Source organism: Chiloscyllium plagiosum, unplaced genomic scaffold, assembly GCF_037043375.1.
Source record: "Chiloscyllium plagiosum isolate Xiang-an unplaced genomic scaffold, Cpla_swu_hap1 HiC_scaffold_9, whole genome shotgun sequence".
NCBI classification, from domain to species: Eukaryota; Metazoa; Chordata; class Chondrichthyes; order Orectolobiformes; family Hemiscylliidae; genus Chiloscyllium; species Chiloscyllium plagiosum.
In genome coordinates, this window is record NW_028270147.1 from 42672857 (window position 1) to 42695288 (window position 22432).

At 38.5% G+C, this 22432-nt stretch overlaps 1 protein-coding gene across 12 annotated transcripts in view; it reads left to right on the top strand.

The window, feature by feature from the left end:
* mast2 (microtubule associated serine/threonine kinase 2) overlaps positions 1 to 22432 on the top strand; it is a 412521-nt gene that overhangs the window by 356652 nt on the left and 33437 nt on the right. For all 12 annotated transcript variants that reach the window (XM_043699133.2, XM_043699131.2, XM_043699132.2 and 9 more), the window contains 6 exons: positions 215 to 282; positions 3626 to 3711; positions 4208 to 4416; positions 8055 to 8193; positions 12223 to 12355; positions 13474 to 13639. In XM_043699133.2, the coding sequence (XP_043555068.2) occupies positions 215 to 282; positions 3626 to 3711; positions 4208 to 4416; positions 8055 to 8193; positions 12223 to 12355; positions 13474 to 13639 (801 nt within the window). The remainder of the gene's footprint in view (positions 1 to 214; positions 283 to 3625; positions 3712 to 4207; positions 4417 to 8054; positions 8194 to 12222; positions 12356 to 13473; positions 13640 to 22432) is intronic.

A 22432-nucleotide genomic window follows, 5' to 3' on the forward strand; every position in this document is an offset into this window, starting at 1 on the left:
CTATTTTAAATCTTGCCATTAGGATTCATTCAAATACTTCTCATATCATTCACCACATAGATAATGTTTTCCTGTTAAATTTGGACCTCTGACTTTAACATTTTCATACTGTACATATTCCTATGAAAACTCAAAATTTTAGGATGGTCCTGTTGTGTTGTATTTTCTGCTTTCCCACTGCAAATGTAATATTATCTCTACTTTGTATTAATAGAAATGGCCCAGCTGACAAGCTGTGACAGTGGTAGTCCAGAAGCCCCAGAAACTGATGATTCTGTTGATGTGAGTATTGGTGATCAAAACTAAAAAGCTAGCTATTGTTGAGAACAAGTATCTCAATTTGTATCCACTTGAATACCAGCTTGCTTCATAAAACTTTCCAACACCTGAGTCTGTTAACAGACAATTGTCATCCTGAATGAGTTAAACTCATCTTAATTAAGCCACTAACTGGACTTAGCTCTTTCTTTTCATATATTAACTTCTGTTTATGTTGCACCTTTAGAATAGTGATGTATCCCAGGAGTGTTAGCCAACAGAATCTGACATCAAACCACTTTAGGAGATTTGAGGTAGAAGACCAAGAGCTTGATCAAAGAATCGGCTTTTTTCAGCAGGAAAGTGAGACAAAGTAGTTTAGAGAGGGAGTTCCAGAATGGAGAGCCTTGGCAGCTAAAGGCACAGCTATAAGTTGTTGTGGTTCTGTTCGCCGAGCTGGGAATTTGTGTTGCAGACATTTCGTCCCCTGTCTAGGCGACATCCTCAGTGCTTGGGAGCCTCCTGTGAAGCGCTGTGATGTTTCCTCCGGCATTTGTAGTGGTTTGAATCTGCCGCTTCCGATTGTCAGTTCCAGCTGTCCGTTGTAGTGGTTGATATATTGGGTCCAGGTCGATGTGCTTATTGATTGAATCTGTGGATGAGTCATGCCTCTAGGAATCCCCTGGCTGTTCTCTGTTTGGCTTTCCTAGAGGTATGGCACTCATCCACAGATTCAATTAATAAGCACATCGACCTGGACCCAATACAGCGACCACTTCAACGGACAGCTGGAACTGACAACCGGAAGCGGCTGATTCAAACCACTACAAATGGCGGAGGAAAGATCACAGAAGCGCTTCACAGGAGGCTCCCAAGCACTGAGGATGTTACCTAGACAGGGGACAAAACGTCTGCAACACAAATTCCCAGCTCGGCGAACGAGCACCCAAGCTACAACTCTTCTGACAAACCTTGAGCACTGCTGTAAGTGGTTGAGTCAATTAAATTGGGAAAGTTAAAAAAGTGAGAATTTAAAAAAGAGGATTGTAGTATGGAAGAAATTTCAGGATAGGGAGAAGCAAGCCCATGAAGGCATTTGAAATTAAAGGTGTGAATTTAAGATTGAGGTATTGGCTAACTAGAAACTGCTTTTGGTCAATGAACACAAGGATGATGGGTGAGTAGGGCTTGGTTATATGATAGTGCACAAGTGGCAGAATTATTGTATGTGAAAGATGGGATGGCAACCAGGGGCATGTTGAAATATTTAAGTCTAAAGGTTACCATGGCATGGATGAAGATTTCACAGGGGGAAACTAGAGAAAGATAGGATTTGCATCCATTTGGAGAGGTAAGGACTGATTACTGAAAGTCAGCAGGGTTTTGTGTGAGGGAAATTGTGTCTTAAAAACTTATTTGAGATATTTGAGGAAGTGACTAAAAAGATTGATGAGGGCATAACAGTAGATGTTATTTAAAAGACTTTAGTACATCCTTTGACAAGATACTGCATGGTAGACCAGTTAGTAAAGTTAGATCACGTTGGATTCAGGGTGAGTTTACAAACTGGATACAGATTTGGCTTGATGATAGGAGACAGAAGGTGTTGGAGGATTCTTTTATGGAGTGAAGGCCTGTGACCAGTGATGATCCACAGGTATCAGTACTGGGTCCATTTTTGTTCGTCATTTATATAAACAATTTGGATGAGAATATAGGAGGCATCGTTAGTACATTTGTGGATGACACAAAATTGGTGATATAGTGGACAGTAAAAAAGGTTATCTAAAATTACAAAGCGATCTTAATCAATTGGGTCAATGGGCTGAGGAGTGGCAGATGAAGTTTGATTTGAATAAATGTAAGATATTGCATGTTGGTAAACAAACAAGAGCAGGACTTATACAATTAGTGCTAGGGCCTGGGGCAGTGTTGTAGAAAGAGAGACCTGGGGTTCAAATACATAATTCTTTGAAATTTGCATCGCAGGTAGACAGGGTGGTTAAGAAGGCGTTTAGCACATTTGCCTTCATTGCTCAAACCTTTGAATATAGGAGTTGGGACGTCATGTTGAAGTTGGACAGGATTTTCGTGAGGCCTCTTCTAGAATATTATATGCAGTTCTGATCACCCTGCTATAGAAAGGATATTATTAAATTGGAAAAGTGTCCGACAAGATTTACCAGAATGGTGCTGGGAATGGAGGGTTTAAGTTATAAAGTTAAGCTGGATAGGCTGGGACTTTTTCCAGTAGAGCATTGGAGTTTGAGGGGCATAGATTAGATAAGTAGCAAGAGTCTTTTCCTTAGGATAAAGATGTTCAAAACTAGAGATGAGAGGTGAAAGTTTTAAAATGGACATGAGGGCAACATTTTTACACAGAGAGTTGTTCATATGTGGCATGAACTGCTAGAGGAAGTGGTGGATGTGGGTACAGTTACAACATTTAACAGATGTTTAGATAAAGGTTTGGAAGGATTTGGGCCAAACGCAGGCAGGTGTAACTAGTTCAGTTTGAGAACGTGGTCGGTGTGGACTTGTTGGACGAAAGGGTCTATTTCCATGCTGTGTGACTCTATGGCTCTGTTACTGTTAAGTTTTGAGGTTATCTTTCCATTCCAGACAGAAACAGAACCGTTTGTTACTTACTGTATTCCAGCTAAAATCAGTTGTCTGGCACATCTACTCAAGTCAGGGTTAGACCTCTTAATTTCATCAGTTAGCTACTTGCTGCTTACTGGTAGATAGTTGAGCTTGAAGATGGCCTAGAGATGTTAACATGCCAACAAACATGCAAGTTGTTCACCCACATCTATTTTTCTGCTCAGCATGCTTTCCATAGACATTTGTGCATCCAACCCAAATTGTGGCAAGATTATGTATTACGGTCTACTAAACAGGTGAAAAGTAGTTAAACACTTGGGAAGAAAATTAAAGAGATATTTTCAGATTTAAATCTTTGAATAACATGCCTCTTGTCTCCTAGAATTACTATCCAATTTCAATAAAGAACTTGTATTTTGAAAAACTTACTTTGTCCTCACTGAAAACAGTGAGGTTGCAGCAGGTCAATCAGCATCCTTGGAGAGAAAGCAAGCTAACACTTCGAGTCTAACATGCTGTCTGTCCATGGAAGCTGCCTGACCCACTGTGAACTCCAGTTCAAATTCTAGCATCTGTAGTAATTTACTTTGTCTTCATTTTTGTTTTTCATTGCATCTGCAGGACAGTTGAGTATAAACATTTCTTCTTGCACTTGCCATACCTTTTCTCTTATCCCAATAGCTCCTTAATGTTTTAGGAGAATGCACAGAATAACCCTGTGACAGAATATCAGATTTACTTGTTGAATTTTGCTTACTTTCAGGGTCAAGGTGCTGCACTTCAAACAAAGAAAACTCCGTGTGAGGAAGACTTTGAAAACCTAAAGCTAATTAGCAATGGAGCCTATGGGTAAAGATTTTCATATTTAAAAAAATCAGAAAGCCCAGTGATCCATATTTCATTTTTGAGAAGGAATGTTTTCTGTAACTGGCGAATGTTAGTGACATTGCCATAAGATAAGATTTGCACAAAAAAGCAGTAAATTTACACTTAAAATGATACAACCGATGATAATCTTTTTGTGGCTGTCCTCGATAGCTACCAAAACATCATTACAATTGAAGTAACAAAAAAATCCAAAGGAGGCTAAATGCTGCTTGTCCCTGTATGAAATCACCTTTGTTGTTATGACCTGACATTTTCACTGTGGACATTACCCAGAAATTAGATCTAAAAATGCACTGGTTCCTACAATTCTAGAAATATTAACCTCAATGTACAGTACAATCAATGGAATCATTAATTCTGAGTAACCTTCTAGAAACATTGCCATTTTATTAGGATTGTTCTGCTACTTATACCATATGGCAGTTTTTAACTGAAATTACGAATATATTTATTCCAGAGCTGTCTATCTTGTAAGACATAAGGAAACACGACAGAGGTTTGCGATGAAGAAAATTAATAAGCAGAATCTAATTCTAAGGAACCAAATCCAACAAGCTTTTGTTGAACGAGATATCCTTACGTTTGCCGAAAACCCTTTTGTTGTGAGCATGTTTTGCTCATTTGAGACTAAACGACACTTGTGTATGGTAATCGAATATGTAGAAGGTTAGTTATCAAATTGCTTATGCAAGTGGTTTCTTTCTGAAAAGTAATAATCTGTCTGTTTTAGAACTGTATTCTTTCTTAGAAGGTCTTTTATATTGAATATTGTTTCTTGTCTGGAATTGAATGGAACTTGATGTGATTCCATGGTTCTGACAATCCACTTATATGTTGCCCATTCTTTGTATGTGAGACTAAACATCAATTATTCATGGACTTCTTGGCTGCAGAGGGAGGGTAACCAAATTCAATCCTGACTAAAGATGCACAGTTAGAATTTTCATTTTGCAACATGTGCAGTAAAATGCATTGTCCTCCTGATGATCGTCTTTATAGTTATCCACTGGACATAAAGTGTGCCCCTAAGTAGATAGGTTTTCTCGGCAGGTAGAATACTACTCAACAGTATGATGGCATTCTGGCAACTTCCCTCCACCCCCCCCCACATTGTGATGAAACATTCCCGATATTGCAAAACCCCCTAATCAGCCTGGAGTCTGGCAATGATTTGATTCCAGTGAGGGGATTGAGGGTCATCAGAGCCTACTCTTCATGCATTTATGACAGAGCCACAAGGCTACAGTGGCCACAGCCATGGTTAAAACTCAACAAAGGAGTTACCCCTCCACCCTAGGTAGCACCAGGCTCTCAGGTTATTATGGAACCTTGCACAGCTTTTTGAGGGTGCCTCTATCTTGAGATTCCCTCTGGCTTAACCTTGAGCCTCAACACATTCACCCTTGCTGACCAGCTACTTTAAGAGTCATGTTGAACTTGAAACATTAATCCAGTTACTCTGTCTCTCTATGGAGGCTGTTGAACTTTTCTAGCATTTTCTGTTTCTATCTCTGCTTCTCCCATCACTGTTAATTGGACAGAATGCAGAATGCAGAGGTGGCCGACTGATTAGCCATTTCCTAGAAGATCTCTCCTCCTGGGAGGAAGTGAGGACTGATGAAGGGCTTATGCCCAAAACATCGATTCTTCTGTTCCTAGGATGCTGCCTGACCTGCTGAGTTTTTCCAGCACCACACTCTCGACTCAGAATCTCCTTCTAGCATGCAGAGATCTGAGGAGGGACTGGATCCAGAAATGATCCCCAAAGTTTTCCACCATTTACATGTAAAAATGGAGGTGATCACTTAGGCCTGGCAAACTGTTTGCTTATCCTTTGTTGCTGTGAGGTCTTCACATTGCTCTTGAAAATGGGGATCACATTATTGATCGCCAGGCACATTACTAATGACTCTGTTCTTGTTTATCAGCCTACTTTGAGTAATGATGTATATCTTGTGTCATGACATCTTTCATTATCTTTAATATCTCCAATCTTTAATTATCATCAGCATGATTATTAACTAATGAGCTTGCGATGTTCAGAGTTGAATCTGTAAATGAAGGGATTCACTACTTACTATCGTATACTGGCACCTAATGACACTTAGAAAGTAATGCAAGTGAAAGGACTTTCCATACTATCTCCTCTGAGCTGCGAGTTTGTAAACCAAGTAACAAGATCTGGCCAAAGATCAGCTTCTGCTCATTCAAAACTGATCTAAATGTAAACTAATATCATTGATCTACTTGGCAGTTGACATATTGAAAGAGATGTTCCATGGTTTGCAGGACCTTAATAGGATAGAATTTTATGTGATGTTTGAATGTGAAATAGTTTAGTTTGAAACTGGGGTCTTAAATCCTAGCAAAGAAAACTCGGAGGGTAGGGGATCAAGTTAGCTATGATGGATTGGGAAAATACATACTCTGCAGAGGTTTAAGAAGGCAGTTCACGACCGCATTTTCAAGAGCTACTAGAGATGGAAAATAAATGTTGGCCCAGCCAATGACACATACATACTATGAATGAATTTTGTTTTAAATGCACAGAGATTTGCTAGCAGATAAGCAGTGGCTAGTAATTAAAGAAATACTATAAGGTCTGCAATCGATATATATTCCTTAGGCACAAACATCAAAAGGGAATGGTGAATTAGCCGTAATTGATGAAGGAAGTTAAAGATTGTTTTGTATAACAGGAAGTGACTTACAAGAATGTCAGAAATAGTGGCAAGCCTGAAGGTTGGGAACTATTTAGGACCCAGCAATGGGGGACCAAGAAACTGATTATGAAAGAATATAAATATTAAGCCACTGCAGAATATAAAAGGTTAGCAATGATAAATGTAGGCCCATTGCAGGTGGCTACAGGAGAATATATTAGAGAGAACAGGGAAAGGCAGAGGAACTAAACAGTTAATTTGTGCCTGTCTTCATGCAATAAGATCAGACAATCTCACAGAAATGATAGGCAACCAAGAGACTGTAACTGAAGAGCTATAGAAATTAGCATTAATAAAGAGATAGTACTTGCAACATTAATTGGAATGTGGGTTGATCAATCTTCTGGATCAGATGAGTGTTGCTTGAAGTAGAGATAGTAGATACATTGGCAGTTATGCTAATTCTGTAGATTCTGAAAATATTCTTACTGACTAGAAGGTGGCAAACATAATCCCGCTATTAGAGAAGGGAGGCAGAGGGAGAGTGTAGAACTACATACCTGTTAGCTTGGTGTTAGTAGGAGGGAAAATGCTTGAATCTATTGTAATAAATGAGATCATATAATATTCAGAAAAGAATGGTAAATTCATGCTAACTCAGCAGGAATTTATGAAAGATAAATCATGTTTGACAAGCTGGTTAGAGTTTATTGAGGATGGTTCTTGTAGCACAGACAAAAGAGAGCAAATGACTATGTTGGTTTTGATGATGTCCCATTCAGGAAGTTAGTAAATAAAATTGGAGTGCATGGGATTGGAGGTGATATACTAGTATTGATTGTGAATTGATTTACAGTAAGAAAATGGTAGGAATAAGGACCATTTTCAGGATTGCAGACTGTTACTAGTGGGGTGCTGTAAGGATTTTAACTTGTTTCTCAAAATGAAATGTCCACAGAATCTCAGATATTTTCCTGATGAGTTTGAAGATTTGTTTAAATACATTAATTTGTATCATAAAGTCATAGTGTAACATCATTAAGTTGATTACCTAAGGGCTTTCTGTAAAGTAGTTGAATGGCTAGTGAGTTGGCTGGTTTTTGGGGAGGGGGGGGGGGGGGTGGGAGAGACAAGGTGGTACCTCATTAAGTTAGGAGCACAAATATGTTTACATGTTTTCAAATATATTTTTTCACTATCTAATTTGCAACTGTTGGGCCAATTATTAGATTGATTGCAGTAGTGTTAGCCAGTAGGATCAGTTAGCACTACAATAACTAACTGATACACTGAGCCAAACCTTTAACACCACAGTTCCTGAAACCAGCTACTGCAATATTAATATCAATGGAACTATTGACATTTTGATAATTACAGAAGTTCAAAGTTCAGAAGTAGTCCCTGAAAATGAGGCATGGAAACGAAGAACTTCTACACTCTAGGTTCCCAAGATAGTGGGATAGAAGATACAGTGTCACAGACTTTAAAACATATTAATATGTTGAACTTGGAGGCATGGTCAATGTGTAAAGTTTTATGGTATTTATGTTGTTCATTAAAAGTACTTTTTAAAATTAGATTTCTACCATTAATAACTAATGATGCATTTAAATGTGTCCATTTTTGCATTTTGTACAATAGGTGGTGACTGTGCAACTTTATTGAAGAATATTGGTGCTTTGCCTGTTGAAATGGCCAGGATGTATTTTGCAGAGACTGTGTTGGCTTTGGAATACCTACACAATTATGGCATTGTTCATCGAGACCTCAAGCCAGACAAGTATGAACTATTGTACTCACTAATTACTGCCAGGGTAATAATTTAGATTTGGCGTATTTTAGTGAAGGCTTAGGGTGATGCTTACAATTACTAATTCTACAAGTTAGCACACTACCTAACAACTACATGATAACAATACAAGTATATATTTTTGAGTTCTCAATACAATTGTTAAAGAATATGTTGTAACTATAAAGATTTACAGCATTGAAGTGGACCATTTATCTAATTGAAGCACTTTTCCAGTTTACTGTTAATGGTTTTAGTGATCTCTTTGTCAACCACTCCCTGTGGCAAACCAGTCCATAACAACTGACTCTTTGAAGAAATTCCAAACCCTTCTCCTTGCTATCCTTGTGATGTCACTTTTAACTTGAACACTCTTTATCACAGGCAGTCCACCCAAAGCAAATAGTCTTTCTCCAGTCATTGTATGAAAGCTATGAAGGACCTCTATGAAATATGCTTTTAAAATTCTTTCATCCACTGAAAATAGCCCAAGTACTTGAGTGTCAATATGGTTTTCCATCCTTGGGGCAATCTGATACAAGCCACTCCCTGAGTGTATCTTAATTTAGACCCTGACTAAATGAATTTTAATATTGTATTGTAAATAAAGAGCAAGTCATTTTTATGGGTGTAATTTCTTTCAATTTTTTTGGAACTCAGAACTCCACAATGAGTGATTTTTTTTTTAAAGAGAGAAATCAGAATTTGAGAGTAAATAGTCATAAAATAAAAGCGTCTGCAAATATATAAAAAGGTGAATAACCGAAGTAACTTTGGTTTCCTCGTGGTAAGACTAGGACATTAATAAGAGAGAAAAAGGCGAAGAAGAAATTTTGTTTTGCATCTGTCTTCAAGTAGAGGACATTAAAAGCATCCCAATAACAGCAGAAAAACAATAAGCTAAGGTGATGGAAAGCTAAAGGACTAAAAGTGACTTGCTCTTTGGATCTGATAGCTCACAACCAAGGCTGTTCAAAGAAGTGGCTGCAGAAATTGATTGTAATCATGCAAAATTTCTGAAATTCTGGAATGTTGCCCGCAGATTGTGAAACTGCCAACATATGTTCCTATTGAAGAAAGGTAGGAGTCAGAAAGGGGAGATGATGGCATAATAGTATTGACGCTAGACTGTTAATCCACAGTACTAGGCTAATGCTTTGGGCTATGAGTTCAAACTTAATTCAGTTAATGGAAATAAACCCTGAAATTAAAGCTAACTTCAGTACTAATGGCCATGAAACTAGCATTGATTGTCAGAAAAATCAATCTGGTTCCCTAATCTACTTGAAGAAAAGGCATCTGTCAATTTTACCTGGTCTGGCCTTCATGTGACTTCAGGACCAATTCAGCAAAGTGTTCAAGTCTGACTTGTGCACGAAATGACCTAGCAAGACACACAGCTCATCCATTTGGAATGGCAATAAAGAATAAATAAATAAAAGCCAGAAACTATAGACCATCATCTGTCATTGGGAAAATGTGAAATATTGGAATCTGTTACTTAGGAAGTAGTAGCAGGACATTGAGAAAATGTTAGGATTTGGTAGGTTCAAATTTCACTCCAGACATTTGAGTATTTAATATAGTTGAATAGTGCAATGCAGTAAGGAGGGAATGCTGCACTGTCAGAGCTCTGTATTCCAGACTGATGTTCAGCTGACACTCCATTTCCCCCACAGGTCGATGTAAAGATTCCATGGCACTATTTCAAAAAGAGCAAAAGAATTCCTCATAGTTCCCTATATTTATCTATCAACCTACACCACTGAAAGGATCAAAATGATCATTTTTTCTCATTGTTGTTTGTTCTCAAGTTGGCAGCTCATTTCCTACTTTACAACAATAACTTTACTGCAAATTGTTCATTGTTTGCAAAATACTTTTCTGTGTCTGAGGTTGTGACAGGTGTTCAACAATACAGTTTTTTCTGTCTTTTGGAATGATATAGCTTCATGTAGATGCATAAATGTTGAGGTCTTGGTACTTCATCTTCAAGATTGACAATTGCAGAGAGAAAATACTATTTGGAAGTATATTCAAAATTCTAATTAACTTCATTTTGCAAAACACAAAAAAAATGAAATACATGCTTATTTTTCTTGTGTATTTATTCATACAACAAAAATGTGCCCTATTTCACAAGTAATATTGTTTGCTTCTAAGGAAAAGAGAGGCTTTCAGATATTTGTATTTGCATAACAATAAAAATAAATAACATGCACCAATATGTTTTCAATTATTTTGATGTTTCAGATGGTCTGAAAGTACTCATCAAGAAGAGTTGTTTCAGGTTTTCCACACATACATCTGATCACTTGAAATAATTAGTCAATGTACTTCATGGATGAGGGGCAAAACTTCATGAAAATCCATCTTGACACTCATTCTCCTGTTCCTATTTTCAGGCTCCCCTCATAAAGCACCAGTTCTCTCCCTTAATTCCCAATGCCCAAAATACAGACTTCAGTTTCTCCTACTGTCCAAAAATAAAAGTGTTGCTGTTGGCTTTTCTCTTTAAGTTATCCTCTTTCTCTTTTTCTCATAAGTACTATCTCTGGATCTTGCTCAGAAGGTCTATTGACCCACATCTTTCCTCCCTTCATCCTTCCACCTTAGTTTGACACAAATGGCTATTCCTGGCTCCTGAACTTTCTTCAATCACCAGTTTCTAAATCTCTCTGGCTTGGCTTTGCCCTCTTGTCCTGACCTACCTGTTCATCTTCCTTCCCACTTACCCACTTCACACTTCCCATTGACCTATCACAATTGCCCACCTATCACCATCCCAACTGCTTATCCCCTAGTCCCACTACCCTTATTTATTTCTCTTCCCCCTCCCCAGTCCTGATGAAAGGTCAAGCCCAAAGCATCAACTGTCTTGCGCCTCAGATGCTGCCTGACCTGCTGTGATTTTTCCAGTGAGGCACTTCATCAACTCTGGCTTCTCCAGTATCTGCAGTTCTCACTATCTCTAAGTAGTCCTATTGGAATTGCTTCCCCTGCCAGTACACCCACACTGAAAGCACAAGATTAGATCCCCTCAAAAGTTCTTAGCCTCTACTTAATTCTTGCTAATGTATACCTTTTGTAAAAAGTGATCCCTGTCATAAGTTACGCAAGACGAAAAAGTTTGTTTTGGCTTACAGTCTTTGAAATTAGCTTGGAGATGCATTGTGGTTTTTAGTTAATCATTGACACTGTCATAAATTCCAGTAAATAGCTGGTAAAATCTGACCAAAACCTTCCTACGTTCACCATTGGGCATCCATGCATATTATTCAAGATTTCTTATACCAAAGTGCATAAGCACATTGCATAAATGCCGTATTTAAAGATATTTGCTATTCCTTACTTCAGCAACTTAGTTTGCCCAGATTTCTTTGAAATAGTGAATCTAGTTGCCATGCATATCAAATGGGTCAGTTTCGAGTCAGACTGGAATGCTGCCTGTCAGACATAGTGGAAAATAAAAGCAGTTCATTCAGTGTCAATTCCCTTATGAAAAATGAGTTGCATGATTGAACATTACATTCAATATTGTCTTTACATTTGTGCCTTGAACAAATTACTGTAGTCAGACAATTTATGTTGGAACTTCATTGTTTATAATTTTTGAAAATCTGGTTTATATTATAGCATTGTTAGTTTAAATATATAGCATTGGATTCCTCCGATTGTTTCAATTACATTAATCTTGCATTCATAACGATCATTATTGTTTTGTGCATTGTCTTCAATTTATTATAACAACTGTATCAAACTTCAGGTTAAGTTAATGTCTTGAAATTAATCTGCTGTATCTAAGTGTTATTGATGCATTCATTCTAAGTCTGTTAGTACACTGACAATTTTAAAGAATTGACAATCAGACACCATTAATTAAATTGGAGAAAAGCATGAAGATTTAGAAGGATTCTGGACCTTTGTTATAGAAGAAACATCATACAATCATCTGGTACATTTCAAAGCCTTTCATGTATATATTACCTCGAATATTGACTGAATTATTTTGCCTTACAGTCTGCTCATCACTTCAATGGGTCACATCAAGCTGACAGATTTTGGGCTTTCAAAGATTGGTCTGATGAGCCTCACCACTAATCTATATGAAGGACATATTGAAAAAGATGCAAGAGAATTTCTTGACAAGCAGGTAATACATTTTTGAGTATTATTATTTTTACTGATCTGTTTTTGTGGCATTATCACTGTGGACTCCATCTCATGTTATGACTATAACTCACCATGATATCCTCAGCTCTATTTTGTTGACTCACCTGTGATTTCTGTCAGAAAACTTTGGACTTAATAGTTAAGTGAGAAACAATATTTTTTTTTTAAAATCCTAAATATAATGTACCGAGCACTAAGAAGTCAGCTCTGAAGAGTCACTAGACCTGAAATATTGTCTCTGGTTTCTCTCCACAAATACTGCCAGACCTGCTGAGATTTTCCAGCAATTTTTGTTCTGTTTTAAGAAATTCTCCCACTTTGTTGTACGGAATGAAGTGTTGCTTGAAGCAATCAACCTGCAATTTTGGAGCAATATTAGTTTTCATTTGGTTAATTTGTTTTCAGGTTATTCCTTTTGAGTTTTAGTTGATCATGTTTACTTGGAAAATTGTCAAGCATCATCATAGGAGCGACACGGTGGCTCAGTGGTTAGCATTACTCTCTCACAGCGCCAGGGACCCAGGTTCAATTCCTTCCTCGGGTAACTATCTGTGTGGCGTTTGCGCATTCTCCCCATGTCAGTGTGGGTTTCCTCCAGGTGCTCCACAGTCCAAAGATGTGCAGGTCAGGTGAATTGGCCATGGTAAATTGCCCGTAGTGTTAGGTGCATTAGTCAGGGGTAAATGTAGGGAATGGGTTGCTCTTTGGAGGGTTGGTGTGGACTTGTTTGGCTGAAGGGCCTGTTTCCACACTGTAGGAAATCTAATCTAATCTAATTCTATCTTGTCAGGTGACAATTGTCAAATGCTCACTGAATTACTATCCATATATCAGATGTCCAATCCTATATATTCCAACATATTGTAGGATCAACTATTGCTTCTTACAATGAATAGTATGCTACATTTTTGTGATGTTTTTAAAATATTAATAAATCAGCTAGTTTATTGAGCTTTTTCATTTTCTAAAAATGAGTGGTTAGAAAATCACCTGAAGTGAATATTCTATTCATTTTGCTGAGCCATAGGTTTTGTGAATGAGGATTTAAATGTACAGAGAGATAAGCTTTATAAAACAAGATCTTTTATTTTGACAAAGGTATGTGGAACTCCAGAATACATCGCTCCTGAAGTGATATTGCGGCAGGGTTATGGAAAGCCAGTGGATTGGTGGGCCATGGGTATAATCCTGTATGAATTTTTAGTAGGATGTGTTCCTTTCTTTGGAGATACTCCAGAGGAACTGTTTGGACAAGTGATAAGTGGTAAGTAATGTTTTGGATTTTCAGCCTTCTATGCACCAATTAAGATATGTGGAGAACTTTGGTGAAAAGCAGCAAATAAATCCTTCAATCTTAAGTTGCTTCTAGAATCCTGAAATTTTGAGATGATAATGACAGGGAAACTGCTGGTCTTTGACATTATTACATCACTGAAAAATGACAGCAGCGTCAGGATTCTGCTGTGTGACTCTATGTGCACTGACCACCATGGAAATATGGAGCTATCAGTAATTCTATCCTGCATAACAGGGTGTGCTCTTAGATTGCAATCCCTCAGCAATCAGTAAATTTAGAAGAAATCCAATTTATTGTTCTTTGTCTTGCTGCAAAACCCATGCAGTTTTTCAACTGCACTCAAAGCTTGGGTGCTAGTTAAGCACCCTCACTGGCAGTGACAAGCTGGTTTTAATTTTATGGAAATCCAAATTTCTCCATTATGATGTAAAAACAGAAATCCACAAATTTACCTGCTTTTTAAATTTGCTTTTAAAGTTATGTTTTAGCTTCTATCTTATTTCAGTCATAATTTAATTCACAACCTGAAGACTTAAATTAGAAATTATTGTTATTAGTGGTTTTAACTTCTTGCCTTTCTGTCTCTGAGAATATTTTTGAATAATTGCAAGCAGAGCAAGCAGCCTGACAATATTGTTGCTACATTATTCAGAAGGTTCCCTGACTTGGTATCTGGTTTAAACTTCCTTGACATAGTGCCCGGAAAGATGAAATCCATGCCATGGACATTGTTCCTCTTGGGCAACTTCCTTCAATGACATATTCAATGCTGTTGCTTTACCAATGATTTCAAAGCTCAATGGTTTTCCTGTATTGGAAATCAAAACCCCTTTCTATTGTTCATTATTATTCAAGGAAAATTCCAATTTTGTAATTGTACTAGAGTAATCTATCCAGTAAGTGCAGTTATTGCTGGCATATTCTATGCACATACAAAAATAATTCATGCATTATTTCAATAAAGTCATAAATCTGGTTTAAATGGGTCTTCATTCCTGAAGAAGGGCTTATGCCCGAAACGTCGATTCTCCTGTTCCCTGGATGCTGCCTGACCTGCTGCGCTTTTCCAGCAACACATTTTCAGCTGTAAATGTTTTAACAACCTGTTAAAATATTGGAAATAATAGTTTAGTATAAGTGTATTTAACCATTTGTTAGAATAACATAGTCAATTTTACATACAATTACATTGAAATTGTAGTAAAGAGATAGGTGATGCTAATCCTCCAGGCAAGCAGTGGTCTTAATTCATGTGCCCACCCTGTTCCCATATCCCCTTGTTACCAACTCCCTTATCAATCTCTTTTTACCTATTTTTAAACATTAACTTAGTTTCAGTTTTAATCTCTAACACCAGTAGAGCATTTCACATCCACAAAGCCTTTTTTTAAGCTCTTCTCCTGCTTTTGATGCTAATTTTCTTGTAATTAATCTTGTATTTGGGTCCTAATGTTTTAAATGGACTATTCAGTTATTTTCAGATGATGTGGAAAAGTGTGACATGATTGATCCCAGAACTTAAGAGAGTAACGTACGATATAAGATTGACTTCCCTTGGTCTACTCTGCCTTTCCCTCTGCCTCTCCCTTTCCAAAAAGAGAAAGCTGAGAGAGGATTTGATTGAAATGTTAGGGATTATTAAAGGTCTGGAAAAATTGGAACCAAATAGGTTATCCTGCTATGTACAAAATGTAAGTACTAGGGGATGTATTAACAAATGAAGGCACCAAAGGAATACATGAATGGCAGGACAGACCTCTATACTTAAAGACTGGTAAACAAGTGAAGCACATTGCTGTTGTGGTTGATGGGATAATAAAGCTTAATAGGTTCTGGCAGCTTAATGTTCCAGGGTATAGATACTATAGAAAGGATAGAAAGGGGGGTCAAGAGAGGAGTGGCGTTTTGAATAAGAGATAACATTACAGCTGTACTTAGCGAAGAAATTTCCAGAATTATGTCCAGGGAAGTTATTTGGATGGAGTTGAGAAATAAGAAAGGGATGATCACCTTACTGGGATTGTCCAATAGACCCCCGAATAGTCAGCGGGAAATTGAGTAACAAATTTGTAAGAAGATCTCTGTTATCTGTAAGAATAATTGGGTGGCTATGTTAGGAGATTTTAACTTGCCAAACATAGACTGGGACTATTATAGTGTTAGGGGCTTGGATGGAGAGGAATTTAAGTGTGTTTAAGGAATTTCAGGAATTAAGGAATTTAAAAATTTCTGATTCAGTATTTGGATGTACCTACTGAAGAAAATGCATGTCTTGACCTACGCATGGGAAATAAGGCAGGGCAGGTGACTGAGGTGGCAGAAGGGTAGCACTTTGGGACTAGTGACCATTATTGTATTTGTTTTAAAATAGTGATGGAAAAGGATAGACCAGATCTAAAAGTTAAAGTTCTAAATTGGAGGAAGGCCAATTTTGGCAGTATTAGGCAAAAACTTTCAAAAGCTGATTGGGGGTTGATATTTGCAGGTAAAGAGACAGCTGGATAATGGGAAGCCTTCAAAAATGAGGTAACATGAGTCCAGAGACAATATGTTCCTGTTAGGGTTAAGGCCAAGGCTGGTAGGTGTAGAAAATGCTGGATGACTAAAGAAATTGAGGTTTTGGTCAAGAATAAGAAAGAAGGATATGTCAGATGTAGACAACAGAGATCGAGTGAATCCCCAGAAGAGTATAAATGCAGTAGGAGTATACTTAAGAGGGAAATCAGGAGGGCAGAAAGGGGACATGAGATAGCTTTGGCATATAGGGTTAAGCAGAATCCAAAGGGTTTTTACAAATACATTAAGGACAAAAGGGTAACCTAGGAGAGAATAGGGCCCCTCAGAGATCAGCAAGGTCACCTATGTGCGCAGCCACATGAGATGGGGGAGATACTAAATGAGTATTTTGCATCAGTGTTTACTGTGGAGAAGGACATGGAAGATAGGGAACGAGAGGAAATAAATAGTGTCATCTTTAAAAATGTCCATTTTACTGAGGAGGTGGTGCTGGATGTCTTAAAATGCATAAAGGTATATAAATCTCTGGGACCTGATCAGGTGTACCCTCAAACTCTGTGGAAAGGTTGGAGGTAATTGCTGGGTCCCTTGCTGCAATATTTGTATCATCGATAGCCACACGTGAAGTGCTGGAAGACTGGAGGTTGGCTTAATGTGGTGCCAGTATTAAAGAAACATGGTAAGGAAAATCCAGGGGACTATAGCCTGGTGAGCCTAACATCAGTGGTCGGCACGTTGTTGGAGGGAATCCTGAGGGACTGGATTTATATGTATTTGGAACGCAAGAACTAGCTATTTAGGTACAGTACTGGCTCAAGTGAAGAAGACAGAGGGTGGCAGCAGAGGTTTGCTTTTCAGACTGGAGGTCTGTGACCAATGGTGTGGCACAAGGATCGGTGCTGGGTCCACTAAATTTTATTATTTATATAAATGATTTGGATGTGAACATAGGAGGTATAGTTAGTAAGTTTGCAGGTGACTCCAAAATTGAAGGTGTAGTGGACAGCAAAGAAGGTTACCTCCGAGTACAACGGGATCTTGGTCAGATGGGCCAGTAGATCAAGGAGTGTCATTTGGAGTTTAATTTGGATAAATGTGAGATGCTGCATTTTGGAAAGGCAAATCAGGGCAGGACTTATACATTTAATGGTAAGGTCCTAGGGACCTTACAAAGAGGCTTTGGAGTGCAGGTTCATAGTTCCTTGAAAGTGGAGTGGTAGCCAGGGTAGTGAAGAAGGCATTTGGTATGAGTGCGTTTATTAGTCAGTGCATTGAGTATAGCAGTTGGGAGGTCATGTTGCGGCTGTACAGGACATTGTTTTGGCCACTTTTAGAATACTGCATGTAATTCTGGTCTCCCTGCTATTAGAAGGATGTTGTGAAACTTGAAAGGGTTCAGCAAGATTTACAAGGCTGTTGCCGGGGTTGAAGGGTTTGAGCTATAGGGAGAGGCTGAGGCTATTTTCCCTGGAGCAGCGGGAGTTGAGGTTTATAAAATCATGAAAGACATGGATAGAGTAAATATAAAATTTAGAGGGCATAGTTTTAAGGTGAGAGGGGAAAGATTTAAAAAGGACTTAAGGGGCAACTTTTAATGCTGAGGGTGGTTTATGTATTTTTATGAAGCTGTAGGTGTACTATACCTTTAACAGAGTTAAAAGCTAGCAGAACTACCTGACACAGCACCAAGTGTTCTGAACAAATTATAATGTAACATTTGGTCGAACAACTTGATTAGCTAGTTGCCTGGAGATGACTAAACAAATTTGAATTAAGTCAAATTATGCCTCGAAAGACGCCAAACTGCAATCAAGTTTGAATTTAGTATATTGACATTCTTAAAAGCCAATGACACAATCTGATGATTTGGGGGTATAAGACCGAGGAAAATTGAACAGTTGTGGGGAGAATTGCCAAGCCACCAGCATCAGCAGCCTGCCTGGAGAATAGCTCTCTTAAGGGTGCCTTTATCGATCAGTGACTTGTGAAGCAGAAATCCTTAAGAAGAAGAAAAGAAGACAGAGGAAGCCATAACGAGAAGATTCAACATCTGGCTGGTTTTGATAAGTTGAATTTTGGTAAATCTTAATCGGGGGGTTTATCAGACTAGTATTATAGAAGGGAAGATAAAAGATAGGTTAGATGAAGGAGTTGTAAATAGTTGTTAGTTAATTATTCATCTTATTCTTTAAGAAAGCAAGTTGTTAATTTTTACTTTAAATAGTTCTTGGCCTCTCAAATTTTCATAGATTACTGCACAGGATAAATCTTCTCTGTGTTGCTGGTTTAAGTTAAGCAGGAGGGTTTACCCCCGTGACATAACAGTTTGGAGACTTGTCATTGGGAATTGAACAGTTTGCGGGCTTGCCGCTGGGATTTGAACTGTTTGGGGACTCGGGTCCGTGAGTTGGACAGGTTTAGACAGATCAATTAGGAGATTTGAACAGATAAGATCCCAGTAGATTTAAACACTTGCAGGTTAGTGTCCTAGATCTTTAAATAAAACATTGGTGAGTTAATTTGTTTAATTTCAGTGACTTGTAGTTGATTAAACTAAAAGTGAGAGAAATGCTTCCTAAAATTGGCAAAGAGATTCTGAGATTTGAAGATGATTTTCAAATTTACCAAGAAGATTTAGAAGGAAAGAAAAAGGCCATACTTCTAGAATTAGCAAATAAGTTAGATTTGGGTTTAATCAAGGACAAAAGTCAAGCTGAAATTGTAAGGGAATCACTCAAGCACTTAGGTGTGTCAGAGAAACAGAGAAGTGCAGTAGTGTTAGAAAAACTTAAATTATAATTGAGGAAAATGGAGTTAGAAGATAAACATAGAGAGAAAAGTTCTTAGATGAGCAAAACGAGAGAATTTGAACTTGAGAAGTTGCAACTTAGTCAGCAAAGTCAGGTTAACAGGATGGAGATTGAAAGAGAAGGTAGTGATGTATATAAATATGTCAAAACTCTGCCACATCTTGAGGAGAAAGATGTTGAAGCCTTCTTTATTTCATTTGAAAAATTGGCTAGGCAGATGGAGTGGTCTGAGGATTTATGAGTCATGCTAGTTCAGACTAAACTGGTAGGCAGAGCTGGTGAGATATTTGCCGCATTGTCAGTTGAAGGGTAAAGAGATTATGAAGAGGTTGAACAGGCTATTTTAAGTGCTTATGAATTGATACCAGAAACACACAGACAGCGGTTCAGAAACACAAAGAAGAAACCAGGTCAGACTCATGTTGAGTTTGAAAGAGTTAAACATTGTCATTTTGATCGATTGGTGCATGAAAATAGATAGGACCTTCGAGGCTCTAAGAGAGATTATTCTGCTGGAGGAGTTTAAAAACTCACTTCCACAGATAGTAAAAATTCACATGGAGGAAAAGAAAGTTCAGGAAGTGAAAAGGGCAGCAGAATTAGCAGATAAGTACATGTTGGTGCACAACAGAAGCTTCCGGCCAGAATTTCGTCCTGTGAGGGTTAGAAGCTGGGAGAAGGGGAGATCCTACACTATGAAATCAAGAGTAGAGAGCACTGGTAAGAATTTAGCACAGGATAAAAAAGAAGTCCAAGAAGGTGGAAGGAGGGGTGGAAGGTGTCAGGTGTTTCCACTGTGGTAAAATGGGACATGTAAAGTCACAGTGCTGGTCATTAAAGAAAGGCACTGTGGGAAAAGATGTGGTAAAAGAAGCTAAGCCAATGGCATTCGTGAAGGTAGTAAAGGAGACCCCAAGAAGAGCCGAGGAATTGCAGGAGAGTGCACAGCCAAGGGGGCTGGGTATGGAGTTAGTACCTGACTTCTATAAAGAATTTGCTTCTGTGGATAATGTTTACTCAGAAAGAAGGGGGAAGAAGTTATGATTTTGAGAAATATAGGATCTAACCAGCTGCTGATAGTAATGGACAAGCGAATATGCACTCTTTCTGATCTGTTACCCGAGAGTGTGGTAATCTGTGGGATAGATGGACAGAAATTTAGCATTCCCCTATGTAAGATCAGGTTGAAGTGCCAACTCAAGACTGGGGAAGTTACAGTGGGAGTGATTGACCAAGTGTCAGTTCCAGGAATTCAGTTTGTTCTTGGGAATGATTTTACAGGATCCAAGTTGGGAGTGACACCCCTTGTTCTGGAGAAGCCTAAGGAAGACCAAGAAACTGATGGGGTTAAAACAGAAATATCCTGGTATTTTTCCAGACTGTGTGGCAACCAGATCCCATGATCATAATTCACAGTACAAAGCAAAAAAGTAAAGAGAAAAATGAAGGAGTTGAGGTTCAGTTACAGACACTCTGTTGACGTAACGGTGCAGGAAAAACCTGAATAGGCAGCGGGTCAGACAGAGATGTTTAGACCTGAAAGCCTAAGAGACCTGCGACAGCAAGACAAGACGATAAAAGATATATATGTCGATACATACTCCGAAAAAGAGGCAGAGAATATTCTGGAGGGTTATTATCTGAAAGATAAAATGGAGACCATGACAGGTTAGTGCAAAGAAGAAATGGGCTGAAGTGCAAAGATTGTGTTGCTGGTAGCATACAGACAGGAGGTGTTACAGGTCGCACATGAACTACGCATAGGAGGTCACCTAGGGGTATGAAAAACTCAGGCTATGGTACAAAAACATCTTTATTGGCTTGGAATGCATAAAGTTGTGGTTAACCTTTGTCGTAGGTGTCATACATGCCAAACAGTAGGTAAGCCACAGACAGTAATAAAACAGCACCCTTGTTGCCAATTCCCAGAAATGAAGAACCTTTCACTCGGATTATAATTGATTGTGTAGATCCCCTCCCGAGAGCTAAAAGTGGGAACTAGTACTTGTTAACCATAATGGATGTATCTACCAGATTTCTGCAGGCTTCCATATCGGAGTATCAAGGCAAAAAAGGGTGGTAGAGCAGTTAGTAGCTGTCTTCACACGGTATGGGCTACCCAGAGAGATTCAGTCGGGCCAAGGGTCAAATTTTACTGCTAGGCTGTTTAAGGAAGTTATGAATAGCTTAGGTATACCGCACTTTTAAATCCAGAGCATATCATCCTGAATCCCAGGGAGCTTCAGAAAGGTGGCATCGCACCTTGAAGATCATGTTGTGAGTATACTGTCAGGATTACCCAAATTATTGAGTAAAGGAATCCCATTTGTATTGTTTGCCATTAGAGATGCCCCAAACAAATCTATTTGGTTCACTCCCTTCAAGTTAATGTTTGGGCGTGAAGTGAGGAGTCCTTTGAAATTAATTAAAGAAAAATTGACAGGACCAAAGTTGAGATCTCACTTAGATTATGTATCGGAGGTGAAGGAGGGATTAAATAGAGTAGGTGAATTAGCTAAACAGCACCTAAAGAGGGCACACTGTACAATGAAGCAGGTGGCAGATAAAACCTCTAAGACTCAGACATTTTCCTGAGGGGATGACATGTTAGTACCGATCCCTTCAAGGCCCGGTTTCGTGGTCCCTCTCAAATTGAGAAAAATTTGAGTCAGGTGAACTATCTAGTAAAGATGCCACATAGAAAAAGGTATCAGATATGTCATGTGAGCACGTTGTATTATACTAGAGAGAAAGAACTGGAGAAACAGGTGTTAGTTATTGCCCTACAAAGTGGGGAATCAAATTCAAATGGTGTAGATTTTGATGTGCCTCAAAATAGATTAAAATATGACGAAGCCATTCAGGAGTGGGATAGATTAGTAAGCTATCTGTCTCAGGAGCATAGAACACAGTTGAAAGATTTGTTACTGCAGTATAAGGACATATGTAAGTATCAGATGGGGAGGACTAATGCTGTTGTACATGAAGTACACATAGGGGTGTTGTTTTATCTGAACAGTATTCCCTATCGGCTTAATCCTTTCAAAGCCAGGTAGGTCCAGAAGGAGGTGAAGGCCATGCTCGCCGAGGACATCATCGAACCAAGCCAGAGTGAATGGAGTTCACCGATCGTCTTAGTTCTCAAACCGACGGGACTCAACAGTTCAGCATGGATTATTGGAAGTTCAGCCCCATTACAAAATCGGACTCATATCCAAATCCTAGATTGGAGGACTGTATCGAGAAAGTCGAACAAGCCAGTTACATCACTAAGTTGGACTTAATTTGTGGTTTCTGGCAGATAACTTTATCAGAGTCGGTGAAAGAAATTTCTGCGTTTGTAACCCCAATTGGGCTATATCAATTTAAAGTGATGCCCTTTGGAATAAAGAATGCACCCGCCACATTCCAAAGAGACATGAATAGAGTTGTG